We start from the raw sequence: 17,052 nt of genomic DNA on the forward strand, positions 1-17,052 counted from the left end.
GAAATTTGTAATAAGATACATAATGCGGTTATAATAAAATATGAATTTTAATTAATTTAAAGTACTGTACGTTAAAATATGAAAATAATCGCGCAATATGTATTTATATTTTAGAAAATACAAGGGAAACGGCGCTTCCACTGCTTCCAAGGACGGCACGCCACTGGTCTATATTTTTTTTATAGTGAAGATTTATTGTGAGGTCTCATCTTCCTTCTTTAAGCGAAAGTATCGGCATTTCCGTAAAGGTTATGTAATAATACTGTACGAAACGTGTAGCAAAAGGCAAAAAAAAAGTTTCGGATATTTATTGATTTTTACTTTAGAATAAAAGACGAATCTATAAAAAATGTAAAAGTAGAAAAATATATATTTTATTTTTAAATATTTACATACATATAAAAGTAAAATTAAATTTTAATATATTCTATTATTATTATCATTGTATAGATATATTGAGGAGGAATTATTTAATATATAAATTTGACTTCATTTTAACATTTACTCGTTGTAAAACTGTAGAAATGACATCAAATTGACGTAGAAGTGGGCACTAAACCTATCTCAACTAAACGAACAGGTCTGTAATGTTCAGATACATGTAGGTCTGCACATATCATTGTTCCTTTTTTTATTCTTTCCGCTCTTTGAGCACTAAGAGAACCTTTTCTTCCTACCCAACGTAAATTCGGCCAAGCTCACAATGGAGCCGATCAGACAGTGAAGGAAGGGTCCGATACAATGATAGATCATCCCCGAAAAATTCCTTGGATTTTTCTTCCGCTTGGACTTGATCCGAGGTCACTCAGAGAAGATAGGCTGACTTCCCTTAACCGCCTCGATCATCTAGCCGTCCACCCCCACATATTAGCCTACTTTTAAAAAAAATATCAATAAAATTTTAATCTGATTTATTCAAAATTTATTATAAAATAAATACATACGTTATTAATATAGAAAAGTACGCGTTTCCTGCTTACAAATGTCATGAAAGATAGTTTCATTACTCCCATGGATAGTTTCTGAAATAATAAAATGGACTCTAAATTCAGTTGTTTTATCATTGTATACTATTTGTAGATCGTTGTGAAAACCGAATTTAAATCAAGAAAATATACTTGAATTAATTAATTTGATACTTTTAAATTATTTTAATATGATTATATCGAATATTATTCCAGTATCAGTATTTAAATTAATTTAATGCCTATGTAAATATCACAAAACTCTGATGTATTTATTCATTGACAGCTTTCTACTTTAAGCCTGAAAATCACGCATGAGTTATAATGAATATACAGTACATGCAAATAAGATTGTGTAATATTATGTGAAATGAGTCTAAAATCAAGTATCATTGCATGAAAATTACGAATTTAGAATTATATTACAAAATTGCATATTTCTTTATGGTTAGAAGAGACTGGAATCACTTCGATTAAATTTGCTACGATTCTACAAGTATACCACATTTAATAGTCACGTCAAGGAAAAAAAGCATTTATATTAAAAATTCTCAAATATAGTGTACTTATGTGTAAATATTATGAGATTTGAAGTTATGTGTAAAGCCACAAAGTATTATTTATATCCTTACCCGAAAAGTAATAAAATCATTACAGAAAACTCTGAAAATTGAAACCATTAACTCAAGAAACGTCTGCAAAGTGTAGGATATCAAAGGAAAACTCGTTTAAGAAAATATCTTTGATCAAAATTTCTTCTCCATCATCCGTCTTCTTAGAGATCGAACCCGAAACACTTAGCTTTCTGAGACTTCTTATACATTTCTAAAAACAAACCGTGTTTAATGTGAAAAAATTACTGTTTACTATATAATAAAATTTAACAAGAAGTAAAGCTTTAATGCACAAGAAATGCAATGAAATTTATAATAAAAGTTGTTGAGGCTTCCGCAAATGACCCATGTTCGAATTCAGATTGAGAATCCCAAAATTTTTCGTGACCATTTTTCGTCTGTCCTATTTTTCGTCATGATCCGGAAGCCCCAATATTTGGACAAACCCTGATGAGAATGATTAAATGGTCCTCTTAGTGCTTTAAAAACTAAAAAAAAAGGACCTGATCATCATCATAAAGTGAATAAAAATTCAACTGTGTTTAACTTTTTATTTTTTATTGGATTTTTTGCCGTTTACCCGTAAAATAAATGTAATTTTAATCAAGTGCTTTGCAATAAACTTTTTAATGTACCAAATTTTTTAAAAGAACGATAATCGCATACAGTAAAACTCCAATTATCCAGGCACTGATTATTTGGATTGCTTTTCGACTTTGTTAAAAATAAATAGGAATGGAAGTACTTTACATGCAAGAAAAGTATTTTTATTTTTATTTTTTCTAAACGTAGAAAATAAACTATATTCGTTTATAGGTATATGTCCACATTTAACATTTTATTTTCACATAATTATTCACACACGTGTTTAACGGGGTGTTTGGATAGAAAACAATAACTCTTTTAAGCAAAAATATAATTATTAGGATATTCCGCACATCCGGACAGCCTGAGTCCCAATTAATTCCGATAATTGGAGTTTTTACTGTATTTCATCTAAATCTAAAGATGTTATAGTTTCATGTAAACAGTGTATTTTGCAATACGAAAACAAATTTTTGAAATTCGAAAATTCAATAATTTCGAAGGATTTAGAAAATATAGAATAATATTTTTATGATTACACAAATTTATACAAATATTAAAAGTAATAAAAACAATACATTTGAAATTTCAAACAAGCATGACAAAACTTTGAAAAAAAGCCATTATAAAAATTATATTAAAATATAAAATAAAGGCAGATAAGATCTAATAAGCGTTAGGAAATTTAGATCAAAGTTTACATTTTATGGAATATTTATGCTCCAAGTGTATACAATACACACATACACATACACAGACACACACATACACACACATATATACTGTATAGAGAGAGAAAAATTAATCTTTAGATAGTTCATTATTTTACTTATAAAATTACGATGATATTGATTTATATAAGGCATATAAGGGACAACACACAATAAATCTTATCATATGTCATTACATAATAATTAATCAGTCGATTGATTAACACAATATCCATGAAACATCAGTTTTATTATTTGTTTACTGAATACACGTTGCTCAACAGTAGTGAAGTCAGATATATCTTAAAATACAGTAGTGCCCACCAGTGGCATCCGCAGACTAAAAAAAGGCGGGCACAAACTATAAAAAAGGGCATAGTAACTACAGTATAGTATATAATGTAATATTTTATATAGTGTACTATATATCAAAGGTATTTTTGTAACTGCTTGAGCGATTAATATTTTGAGGTTAAAACATACAGAAAAGGGGAAAATAAATCATTGAAATGATTCTAAAATTATGCTAGATATTTTGAATGATAGATTATTTTTCGTTGAAATGAATCCATCACTAGTATTTTATAGCATTATGCATCAGGAATCCGACAATTCGTCCACGCAAATCTGAAATTATGCTCTCTTATTGGTTTGTCGTCTTGTGCACAGAAATGTTCGTTAATTAATTAAGTTATCAAAAAATTAACAATTCTAACTTATCGAAATCATAATACAAATCTAATTTATCAAAGGTTTCAAATGTCCGTCAAACTTCGATACTGTGTCATCATAGTTTTCATTTTAATGACCTGCAGAACTAAATTAAAATATTATCTCCATTCTACGTCACAATATTGTGGCGTAGAATGTGTTGCAAAATTAGTTGGTGTGCAATATTGTGTGCAATCAGGTGTAATATTGTGACGTATAATAAATATCTATGTACAGATCTATTATATATATATATATTTATTAACCTAGAAGAGAGCATCAGTTCCAGACTAGAGTGGATAACCTCATTCCTATAACTGATACTATAAATAGGTTATGAATAATCATTATTTATACTCAATTGAACAACATTTATCAAGAAAGTATATGAATCATTCCTCAATTTATTATCGTTTTATCAAATTTTCTTTTCAAACCTTAAAACATTTTGTAAAATAAAATCAAAAGAGATAAGATATTCCCGAATAAAGAGTGATGTTAAAGATGCCCAGTGTCTACCTATGCATCCAGTTGTAAACTAAAAAATAATATCAAAACTTAAAAGTTTGTTTAATACTCAGATAATTATTGAAATTTATTTGAAACACAGCAAATAAAATAACTCGCATATGTTATTAAAGATCAAAAGCAGTTTATGTATAAATAACCATATCCTATTTATTATCGAACATGATTTTCTAACGTCCTCTTATTACTATTTATCTAAACAGGAACAAGAACGGATAAAAGAGCGTACGAAAGGTCATTGTTAGTTTACATTTAGATATCATTTTTTGAACTAAATAAACACATAAAACTTTTTATAGTTACGAACTACAAAATAATAAAAATTATCTAATGGCACGTTACGTTGAACCCACTTATCGCATGTAAGAACACAATAATTTTTTTTTTTTAGAAAATCGAATCTCGTCTTATCTAAAAAAGCAAAAATAATTGTTTTAGATCATTTTAGATGGTTACAAACTCCTATTTTTGACTCAAAGGTTTCCGCATCTCAAATTTTACCAAAATTTTACACTTCAACAAAATTTTTATTCGTTATTATTATTAAATTTACTTGTAAAAACATTTAAATTTGTTAGAAAAGGATGTATTTTATAATACTAAGAGTGTTCGTTCAATGGAAAGATCCAAACCCACGCTTCCAATACGTCGCCATCACGTGGCCTTCATTAAAGTATGAATGGGAAGTCTCTGGAGTTTCTAATGAAGTTAACGGAAGTTTCGTAATTAAAGTTACAAAACATTTCGCAACTATTTAATTTTCTTTACGACAATAAAATGAGAAAAATTTTATAGTTAAACAAACAATTTTTCTGTTTTGAACTTTTAAAATATTGGTTCATTTAACATTTAAACATTAAAAACTTATAAGTTATCATCATTAATTAATTAATGGAGTTAACAAGAACATCCACGTTTATTTCCACCTAATTTCTACGTAAGATGATCATTATACACTCCTAAATTTTGACTAAACTCCTGCACAATCATCAAATGATCGTTTCTGATATCATCATACCTGCAATTTACAATCATCATCATCATCATCATTTTTTCGTGTTTTGTTGTCAATATCAGAAATTTTATAAAACTTTTCTTTAAAAAAAATAATTCTAATTTCATCTTTCAGCTTAAACATCATTTTAAAACGAGATTTAATTTTAATTTTAAAAAAAGCGCTATTTAAAATAAAGTTTAAAGATTTTTTAGTATTAAAAATCAGATAACACAATGCATTTTTAGAGGAGAAAACACAACTTATTGTGTTCGAAATATCATTAGTATTTATTATTCCTAATTAATTTATCGATACAAAATTTAATCATTATCATCAAATGACTAAATTAATGCCACCTTGATATCTCCACAACTTGCATTATGTATACACTTGTTATAGCTTTACAATCGTAAATTTTTATGGATGAGTCATCGATGTTACATCGATATTTATGAATCATCAAATATTGTAATCATCTGAATATGAATTATGTAAATAATTCTTTACACAAACTGATAAATGATCCCAAATTTATAATAGTATTATATAAATATTTTAATTGTAATTACATTTTCCAACATTATGAATTGCTTAATAACTCGAAAATTAGAGAAAATTCTTAATAATTGAATCCCTCATCATTATGATTCATTCTAGAAAGGAAACACCAAGTAAAAACTACTTTAGTCACCCACATTAATTTACACAAGGATACATTTATTTTTTCTGTATTTTCCCTATTTTTAAAATTTAAACTGTATTCAAATTACACTGTAAATCATTCATATAATTAAAATTTAATTTAATTTTTGGTATATTTATTGTCATTATTATTATTATGTTTATGCAATTATGGTTTGCTTTTATGTAAGTCTTCCTTACAAATAAATATAATTTTCTCTCTGATGATCATCTTTTACATCTGTTATCTGAAAATTATGCTCTACAATAATCTAACGTTATGCAAGTGAAACAAAAGAAAAACTAAATGTAGACTGCAAAACTATCAAAATATTCTGTAAGCTAATTACTGTATATTATTTAGAATAATAAACTAAGACATAATTCTGTAACATAGTTTTATATGCTATAAAACTATGTTACAGAATTATGTTTTATATGCTATAAAACTATGTTACAGAATATTTTTGATAAAAGATTATGTAACTGTTGCAGTGATTCAAAAACTGAAGTAATGGAAAACCGATTTAATTGGAGAACTTCTTAGAAATTTCACTAAAACATTAATTTTGATATTTTGTTAATGATCAGATTGAAATACATTTTAAATACAGATCTAATTTAAATTTTTTANAAAGATTATGTAACTGTTGCAGTGATTCAAAAACTGAAGTAATGGAAAACCGATTTAATTGGAGAACTTCTTAGAAATTTCACTAAAACATTAATTTCGATATTTTGTTAATGATCAGATTGAAATACATTTTAAATACAGATCTAATTTAAATTTTTTAGAATAAAAATAGAAATTCTGTTCACATAATTTTGTTTTTAAATTTTTGTCAAAGAAAAAGCTACTTTAATACTTTATGAATACTTTCAAACACACTTAAAAACAGGCGAGTGAATTTTTTAGGATAAAAGTAACTTCAATTAAATGAAATTTGTTCTTTGAGCTGCTTTGGTTATTCTGTTAAGTGAATGTTTGAATAATAACAATACAACCTTTTTTCAAGTTTAATGTTCTTTCTGAATTTTATTAATTAGCAAATGGAATTTTACACACACTTTAATACTCTGCTGCCATATTGACAGCAGTGTGTCTAAATGTTATTTTTAAATTTAATTTCTGCTTCAAGCATGGATATATATATATATATATATACACCGCGTGATAAAAGTAACATATATTTATATGTTAATTTTTATCAATATATTGCTTTATATGTTTATATATTGCTATTACTGTATTGTGTTGTAATATAATATTGATTACTATTTAAATCTATTATATAAAAGTTTATAAATGTTTGGATAAATATGCAGTACATATTGATATTGTAAGTTATCTACATTATAAACATTTATATATTTTAACTTTCTATATAAAATATTTATAAACTTTCCGTTAATCAACCAATTTCCATTTATAGCTTTAATTACAACCACTTCTCAATCGATTACCACCACCACCACTACTGAACCTCCTACTACCACTGAACTTTCTACTACATCTACGGAATCTATTACATCTACTACTGAGCCTCCTGTAACAATAATTACTACAACTACTGAACTTAAGATGACAACCACTACCGAGCCTACAACAACAACGAAACCTATTACAACTACTGAATCTCCTACGACAACAACTGAACCCCCTACAAGTAGTAGTGTTCCTACAACAACAACAACTGAATTTCCCACAACTACTGAGGCTTCTACGACAACATCAGAACCTTCAACAAGTACTAAGCCTCCTATGACAACACCAGAACCTCCAACAACCACTGAGCCTCCTACTGCAACTACCGAACATCATACGACCACCACTACAGAGCCTCCTACGACCACCACTACAGAACCTCCTACAACTACTACTGAGTCTTTTACCACAATCACTAGTATTGAGCCTCTTACGACGACAACAACTGAATCTTCTATAACAACAACGACTACTATTGAGCCTCCCATTAATACAACTACAGAATTAACTACAACTACAACTACTACAGAACCACCCACAATTCTAACTACTACCGAAACGTCTACAACAACAACTACCGAAATTCCTACAAGCACTACTTCAAAACCTTCAACAAGCACAACTGAATTTGCAACTACTACCACTTCGACAGAAATTCCGACTAGTTCAACCACTCAAAAGCCTACCACAACTACAGAGGCACATACTACAACAAGCACTGTGCCACCCACAACTACCACTGAACCTCCAACAACAACAACAACTCCTGTTCCTACAACCACCTCGGTACCCACAACTACAACCGAAGGTAATTATTTTTATTTTACATTTCGAAACATTTTATAATTTAATTATTATATATCAAATTCATAATTTACAATCAATTAATTGTATTAAAAAAATCAATTATATTTTTTTAGAAGAAGGCACTTTGGGTCCATGTGAGTACGAATTATTTTATCCTCATTAATTAATTTTTAACCAGAAAAGAAATTAATATAAAACAATTTTGATCGATCTAAAAAATTATACACCTTTTCTTCTGTTAAGAATTAATGCAATATCTTACTTGTTAACAGTAGAGTGTGATTCTGTGATTCTTTGATGTTACTTAGTAAATATTATTTCATTTCAGGCGATTACGAATACACTCCTTACTCAGAAATGGACGTGTGTGCCGCTGTAAAGGACAAATGTGAACTGGCTCTACCCAGAACTTTTGATGAAAATCAGCATATCATTCACGCCATTATAGATGGACCAACACCTATTGCTGGGTGTTACTGGTTCGGATTCGAAACTGTGGACCTTCATAATGATCGTTTTAAACTTGGAGAAACTGGTAAAGAACTGGCAGGTACAGATTTACTTTTTCCAGAAGATTTTAAATACGTAAAATCGGGGTGTGTGGCTATTGGTACTAGCCCTTTTGTTTGGGATATTCCACCGGCATCAGTAACGTGTGGTCGTGTTTGTCAGAAATATATTGGTAATTGAATTTATATTATCTTACTATTGTTAACATATCACTTTCGATTCTGTAATTTTTTTTGNTATAATCTAAATTCCTTCTAGACTTGGCACGTGACAGAGCTCTTCCTGCACCATGGCAAGTTGTTCCAAATGTCTCTTGCATGCCCTTTTCTGTGCCAGTGAGAACATAGCTACAGGTTCCCATGGTACCTCCAATCAAAACAGGCTGACCAGTTAACTAAAAATTAAATAAAATTATTATAATAAATCTGCATTTTTTAATAAATTCTTCTTCTGTAATTGTAAAAAATTATGAACAGCATCTAGCAGTATTATCAGGAAAAAGATTTTAATAAATTATTGTTGTTGAAAAAGGTCTATAGCTACTATAGCATATAGCATAGCATTATAATAGATATAAGTTAATACAATATACAGGTATCCCTTGTACTGTACAACACTGCACTTCTACATGGCTTCGCTCTAATACAGTTCAAAAATTTGGGAAATCTTGCATACAAAGGCTAAGTGCAAATTCTGTTTGATATATTTTTTTTATTAAAGTAAGCATATGTGTTGTCTCAAATTGCCCATGAATTTCAGAATATTAAAATTTTCAATTTGTTTTGTGCCTTTTGTGAGGTTTACTTTAATGAAAACAGAGTACAAATTTTTCTTCCTTGTCCTAGCTTTCAACCAGGTATTATTGCTATTGCTTTCAGACTTTACCCTTAAGACTGTCACTGTGTTTTGTTTTTATAGACTAATCTTCACATTTAGTAAAGTTTATTTAAACATTTTTAAGTTAGTGCCATTAAACTGTTTTTTAACCACTGGTAAGTAATCATTCATAAAAATGATAAACAAAATACAGTGGTAACTCAGTATTTGAACTGTTTCCATCTCAAACAACTCTGTATTCAAACACAAATTCTGGAAAAAAAGAAAAATCACTTCATATAGCCCACTATATATCCCCGCACATTCTAATGATCTGTTTCGTTATAAATTGGCTGCATTTCGTGCCCTAGTTAGAAGGGCCTTTTTATACTGCGGCAATATTATGGACAGAGACAAAGAAATTGACAGAATTAAACGGATAGCAGAATCCTTAGACTACAGGAAAAACATAATTGCCAGCATTGTTAGAAACTTTGAGATAAAGGATACAAAGGTCTCTAAACAAAGACCTAATAAATACATAAAATTCACCTACAACAAAAATGTAAGAAGCGTTATGAAGGAGATTGCGGACATAAAAGAATCAATGGTGATTTTAAAACGAGCCCCGAATTTATTTAAAATTCTAAGAAACGATAAAGGGGATATTAAGAAAGAAGATAAAGCAGGAGTTTATAAAATCCCGTACGAGAACCAACAATTAGGATTAAAAAAGGAGTACATAGGAGTTACAACAAGGAAATTGGGGTTAAAGGTCAGAGAGCATAAATATGATGTTAGGAAAAAATGAAACGCAACTGTGCTGGCCCAGATGGCTCAAGCCCAAGATTCCGTAGTTGGATGGGAAGCTGAAATCATTAAGCAAATACACTATCCAACTTTAGCGAAGACAGCCGAAAAAATGGAAATATACAGAAGCAAACTTAATGATAGATGTATAAACGCCAGAGATGCAGAGGGCCCACCCTCAGCATGGAAGTTTGCTATTAAAAGACTTACAAATGGCTTATGAATGACGACTTGATTCGCAATTCACGTTATGAGAGCATTTATAATTTTTGTTAACTGTTAACGACTTGTACTATTACTTATTTATTGTTGTATGTTATTTATTTTTACAATTGGTATTTTTACACTTTACTTAATTACTTTAATTATTTTACTTAGTTACTCAGTTGTTGATATTTTTGAATTTTAAATTTAATGTTCTATTCTTTGTGGTTATTCCATATTCGTTTTTTTCAACTTGAAGATGATCTATGAAGTAGATCAAAAACGTTCATTTTTTAAATAAACTCCCTCGGCAACGGATTAGGTGTTGATTATTTTGATTATTAATTTGCCAAGTGCGTTTTCTGTTCAATGCATAATACAGTACTTTTAATTGTGATTGTTAATTAATTATTAATGATAGGAAATAAATTGTTGATTGCTTTAATAAACATATATCTCTTAGTAACAAAAAAAATATAGTATATTTTTGCTAACTTCTGGAACATAACTCTATGTTTTGCATTAGTCCTTTGTTTCATGTAGCATAGATTTGCATAACACAGTACTTTTTCAGAACATAACTACTGTGTTACACAAGAAATACCTGTAACTGTAAAACTGAATATCTCGTCATATATTCTTCAACAAAGAATTTTAATTGTAAAAAATTTCATTACAATGTTTTCTTTCTGTATTTGACTAATTGTATGAAAGAAAATTAAATAGATTGTTGTATGTGTAGCAAAGAAACTTAAAATTATATGATATAGTTCAAAAGCAAATATGATAAAATAATTCTATAATATTATATTTTCAAATTTAAATGTTTAAGTAAACAACTTATAACAAATTAATCATCACAATTAATAAAAAACATTCAATTAAATTCAAAAAAGAAAATATTTTATTAAGATTGCAATGAGCATTAATGAGAAAACAATTATTGAGAAAGAATTAACAATTAAACTATCCTTTTTATCCTTTGATAACAGCTATAGGTCTTAACTTAATACATTTTTTACTTATTCCAGCTTCATGACATGTATTGACTACATCAGTAACATTTTTATAAGATTCTGGTGCCTCTTCCATGACCAACTTGGGTGATGCCACCCTGATTGAAATCCCCATATCTGCCAACTTGTTCAATACATCAGTATAATCTAAATTCCTTCTAGACTTGGCACGTGACAGAGCTCTTCCTGCACCATGGCAAGTTGTTCCAAATGTCTCTTGCATGCCCTTTTCTGTGCCAGTGAGAACATAGCTACAGGTTCCCATGGTACCTCCAATCAAAACAGGCTGACCAGTTAACTAAAAATTAAATAAAATTATTATAATAAATCTGCATTTTTTAATAAATTCTTCTTCTGTAATTGTAAAAAATTATGAACAGCAATCTAGCAGTATTATCAGGAAAAAAAATGCTTCAAATTGTAGAAATGATAAAGCTTATGGTGACAAAGCTTTGAAGTTTAAACAATTTCAAGTCTGATCTTGCTTCATATTCCAATTCAATGGAATATAAGGCAAGGTTAGGCTGACCCACAATGTCAATAACTGAAAGAAATGTATTCAGTTATTAACATTGATAGATTATATTGTCTTCAATTCAATATTTTATTCAAATATTCATAGATTATCCATTAAAGATAGTGCCTCACATGTTGGAATTTCTTATAATAGTTGCTATCAGAAGGAAGAGATCCAACTCATGGAAAGAAAACAATTGGAAATTATTCCATACAAATGCCCAACACATTAGGCTACAATGGTAACTGAATTCCATACCAAGCATTCAATAACTGTATCAAGACCTCATTCATACTTACCATACCTTGCTTCTTGTAATTTTTTATTTATTTTTTCAAGGCTTAAAACCATTTTGAAAGGAAACAACTTTTCAAATGCAGAAGAGAAAAATGGGGTTTTGAATCTAATTTTTGAAAATTATACAACTGTTGGAAAAAATGTGTAAATAGCTAAGACCAGTATTTTGAAATACTGGACATGTAATTATATGTTAGTGTTTTTTTAAATAAAATATCAGCCCTGAAATTTTTTGATCCTATTTTATAAGAGAAATAAATAAATCATTAAATATAAAATTCTGAAATAATAGCAAATGGTTTTACAAAATTTATTCAAAATGTTGTAAACAATTTTGAAGAGAATCTTTGCTAATTTAAAGTTTAATAATAATAATAATAGTTTATTAGAAAGATGATAAAAATAATAGAAACTAATTACAGACCTGATAATCTACAGGAATCAAAGGATGATGAGGTGGAAAAGCTCTAGTTGAACCTTTTCTATGCATCAGTAAAGTTTTCTCTTGTCCATTGACAATATGCTGTTCTATCTTTGCAATATTATGAGATACGTCATATATTACATGCATATCTAAATCATCTGGTGTCGTGTTATAAGCTTTGGCAAAGGCCTACAATACAAATTTAATATTTACATTTTGCTGAAGAATATTTTAAATTTCAGCTTGAAAAAAATATGTATATAACCTGTCTACTAAGAAAAGTCATGCTGCTTCGATTAACCCAGGCAAAATTTGCTGCTGCAGCCATTGATTTAAGGTAGTCTTGTCCTTCTTGAGAAGAAATGTGTGCACATGCAAGCTGACGATCATTCACTTCAATTTTATCTCTCTTCATTGCTTTCTCCATTGCAACTAAGGCATCTATTACAATAATTAATTAATTAATTAATTATAATGATAGGAAATAAATTGTTGATTGCTTTAATAAACATATATCTCTTAGTAATGAAAAAGAATAGTATACTTTTACTAACTTCTGGAACATAACTCTATGTTTTGCATTAGTCCTTTGTTTCATGTAGCATAGATTTGCATAACACAGTACTTTTTCAGAACATAACTACTGTGTTACACAAGAAATACCTGTAACTGTAAAACTGAATATCTCGTCATATATTCTTCAACAAAGAATTTTAATTGTAAAAAATTTCATTACAATGTTTTCTTTCTGTATTTGACTAATTGTATGAAAGAAAATTAAATAGATTGTTGTATGTGTAGCAAAGAAACTTAAAATTATATGATATAGTTCAAAAGCAAATATGATAAAATAATTCTATAATATTATATTTTCAAATTTAAATGTTTAAGTAAACAACTTATAACAAATTAATCATCACAATTAATAAAAAATATTCAATTAAATTCAAAAAAGAAAATATTTTNAAATAGAAAAAACAACCAGAAATTTGAGGATGACAGTAAGAAATATACAGATAACTAGAATAACTTAAGAATGGAAGATAAAATTATACATGTTATAAAAAATAATAAAATTATCAAAGAGTAAGTAATAAACAATAGTCTTTCAGTAATAAAATTACTGAAGAGAGTTTTAGTAAAGACATCCACCAACATCTAGAAAAAAATAAAAATTGTTTGGTATAAAGTTTCCAGCTTTCCTTTTTAAGGAAAAAAAGTTTACTTGCATGCTAAATTACGTAACTAAATGATCAAATAATTCAGCACATTACTATGCAATAAATTTATCTTCTAATAGTATTTTTAAATTAGAATAGATGATTATGATATATACTATTTTATTGCTGGGTGCAGATTCAGTTTCCATCATTATATATGTGATACAGTCAAAATTTGACATCTGTCAGAATACAATCTTACCAGGTAAAACCAGTTCTAACAAAGCCCCTTGGTTAATTTTAGTTTTAACTATACTTTATTTCTCATAAGAATGCAGTCAAAACATATGAAATAAATGATGATAGCAGGGATGGTCCCATTATTTCAACAAGCCTCCATGTTAAAAACATCCATACATGGGAAATATATTAGAAAAATGGAGGCCCTTAAAATTTTCAAAGCAAACAGAGCAGGAAATTGCATTAACAAGGATGAAAGAGCAATCTCAAAAGCATGGCAGGCACACTTTGACGGTATCTTATGAACTACTTATACTTATATAATGCATACATTGTATAATGTATGCATGACAGCCAATTCAAAAGTAAATTTTCTTGTTCAAAGATTCAATGAACATTCTGTTTTTTGAATTTCCTGATGAAGACCTTCAGAGTAGGTTAAAAATGTTAGAAAGGTGATAATTTTGGCAACTGCTGGACTAATTTTCAAGGTTAGTGAGATTTTATGTACTAGTAAGTTGTCCAGTCAGAATTTAAGAATTGTTAATAAATGATAATGATGATTAATGGTTTTATCAATATATTGTAATCTATAAATTACTTTTAAACATTAGAACTGGCAAAACTCTCTTCTTTGGCAAACAGAGGTGGATTCAGGGCTGTTTTATCAATATTTATAAGGCTGACTAGGCTAAAGCATAAGGGCCATACAGAAATTAGGAAATAATAGAAAAACTAAATATTAAAAAAAATTGTGAACAGAATTAATTCTTCAGACCTTCTAAATTGGTATAAAGCTAATGTACTACAATCTAGTACAGGTTGTCAGTGAATGGATTGAAATACTGAAGTGCTAGAGGTAGCCCAAAATACCTGAAAGCCAGTTACCAATTATGTTCCTATGAGAACTAAGGTGTAATTTTATCATAAAGCCCTGTATATAAAAAGTTTTTTAAGGTCTGTAACAATAGAAATCTGTAAAATTCAAAAGACAATAATATTTTTATTTGTAATGTAATCAGAAAGATTTTATTTAAAAGTTTGTTTTTTAAAATACATTTAAGACTAAGTTTTGCTCTATTCTTTTCAAAGCTTCCTTTGAATGCTCTTCATAAGATTTTTGATAGTATTTCTTTCAATCATTGTGACCACTCTTTTACATTTCAGAGAAAAATCTTTCATATCTTTTGTTATTTGTTCTGTTTTTTATTAGTTTCTTTTTTGCAAGAGACCAAAATCTTTCTATTGCTTGGCATTGTGGTAGGTTTGATGGATTCATGTCTCTGTGCTGTTCCAGCCAACTACTGTGGATTTTGCATAGTGTATTGTTGACAAATTTGGTTTCTTAAAAAAAGAATTTTTTTAAACATTCATTAATATAAATTTCAGCATTAATATTTCCTTTTATCACAAACAACAAACTTTTCAATCCACAATGGCAAGTTGCTAATACCAGATATTTTGAGCCAAACTTTTCAACATTAATTGATGTTTGAGATTCTGGAGCTCCTTCAAATGCTGTGTTACAGCATGAACTTGGAAGTGTTGAGAAGTCAGTCATCAAGCATGTATTTTTGTCTAAAACCAAACAAGCATTCTTCTTGCCAATTAAAAAATATAATTTTTTGGTTGTAATTTGAAAAATTGTATACCTATAAATTCCCACTGTCATCCATTTGTCTGTCTGTTGTCTGTCCTTCCTTAATCTCAAGAACAGTGTTAGATAGGTGAAAGTTGAGACCAGATATGGAAAGCTTAGAACCAGGAAGCCTCAATTAACTATATATGAACTTCCAGCCTAGACTGGAAGTCTCATGTGAATTGAATTCAAAAATGTTTCCTTGAATGAGTTACATAGATGACTGGCATAACTTTGTTGTTGTGAGAAAAAGTATGATGTACAGGGCAAGACTCTGATAATTGGAGATACAAAGCATATATTAATATTTTAAATTAAATAAATTAATAATATGATTAAAAATTGCAGCCCAGCAATGTGATTATGTTGCAAAAACTAATTGTTCGTTGAGCTTTCTTTTGTTTTTCAGTCAATTTAAGTATTTTTTGTTTTTTAAATGATTGCAATATATGCATTTTGCAAGAGAAGATTTGCACACACAATAGATAGCTTTTGTGCTTTGAGCAGATTTTTTCACTGTGCACACTGTGAACTTTGAAGCATCATTTGAACTCCAGAGCAGATTTTTTTTTAATTTAGCATTCAAACTCTGAAACGTTTGAAGTATGAGGTATTTCTGTATTTAAATTTAGAATTTACTGGATAATATTAGCTCTTCTCAGTAACCACCAGATTTTACTGTTTCCGAGATATTTACAGTTTGTAACTAGTTCTTACTGAGATAAGTTAAAAGTATTTTGACAAGTTTAGACCAGTTCAGATTAGGGCCAATTCTGCATCAACTCTATCCATCATTTGTCAAATAAACTGTGCAATTAGATTTCAAAAGTTAAGAACTTCCTATTAGTAGTTATTTAGGAGTTACAGGTGTCAGTTTTCTCTTGCAATTGACTTTGATGGGTATGAAAAGTTGTCTTTGTTAATTTTTTAAATTGTGTGTTTTAGTAGTGTGTAAAAACTCAATAATAATTTCTATGCTTATTACAGTTATTTGACATGACTGATGAAATACAATGTGAGAAGGATCAATGTGTTAATTAACAAATCATAATGCATTTATTTTACAAAGAAAAGAAGATCAAATTTAAAGAAAAATGTCTAAGCATGCAGAAATTTTTAATTTAGCAAGAAAAAATGGCTGTATCTTGAAAATGTCTAAGAATTGATTTTTCATTGTAAATTTAATAAGAAAAAAATTAACATTTCTTTATACACGAGGGCAGGCTGAAAAGTAATGCACACATGCTTGTAGAACACGAACAAAAACAAATAGCAAGATTGGACAAAAAGTACATTAAAGTACAATTCTTAAGCTTCAAAATCATATATTTATTT

At 28.6% G+C, this 17,052-nt stretch overlaps 1 protein-coding gene and 1 long non-coding RNA gene across 3 annotated transcripts; one reads left to right on the forward strand and one right to left on the reverse strand.

The window, feature by feature from the left end:
- Positions 1 to 469: 469 nt before the first annotated feature.
- Positions 470 to 1,807, reverse strand: LOC111625424. 2 transcript variants are annotated; one of them, XR_002756726.1, is made up of 3 exons: positions 1,598 to 1,807; positions 945 to 1,022; positions 470 to 872 (listed from the first exon to the last, which is right to left on the reverse strand). It is a non-coding gene; the product is annotated as an uncharacterized LOC111625424 (long non-coding RNA). The 2 variants fall into 2 exon arrangements; XR_002756727.1 differs by having other exon boundaries at positions 470 to 875.
- A 3,946-nt stretch (positions 1,808 to 5,753) lies between these two features.
- LOC111625420 (mucin-2-like) lies at positions 5,754 to 8,774 on the forward strand. The gene is made up of 4 exons (XM_023368562.1): positions 5,754 to 5,781; positions 7,225 to 8,085; positions 8,198 to 8,218; positions 8,413 to 8,774. The coding sequence occupies exons 1-4, from the start codon at positions 5,754 to 5,756 to the stop codon at positions 8,772 to 8,774; spliced, it is 1,272 nt and encodes a 423-aa protein (XP_023224330.1).
- Positions 8,775 to 17,052: the final 8,278 nt, after the last annotated feature.

The sequence above is a fragment of the Centruroides sculpturatus genome, unplaced genomic scaffold (genome assembly GCF_000671375.1).
Source record: "Centruroides sculpturatus isolate CEXI.00-Female unplaced genomic scaffold, Cexi_2.0 scaffold431, whole genome shotgun sequence".
Taxonomy (NCBI): Eukaryota; Metazoa; Arthropoda; class Arachnida; order Scorpiones; family Buthidae; genus Centruroides; species Centruroides sculpturatus.

Coding starts and splice junctions, on each gene's coding strand:
- LOC111625420 (XM_023368562.1), top strand. CDS start 5,754: ATGATTCATTCTAGAAAGGAAACACCAA. Junction 5,782..7,224: donor TTCTAGAAAGGAAACACCAA/GTAAAAACTACT, acceptor TTCCATTTATAG/CTTTAATTACAACCACTTCT. Junction 8,219..8,412: donor AGAAGGCACTTTGGGTCCAT/GTGAGTACGAAT, acceptor ATTTCATTTCAG/GCGATTACGAATACACTCCT.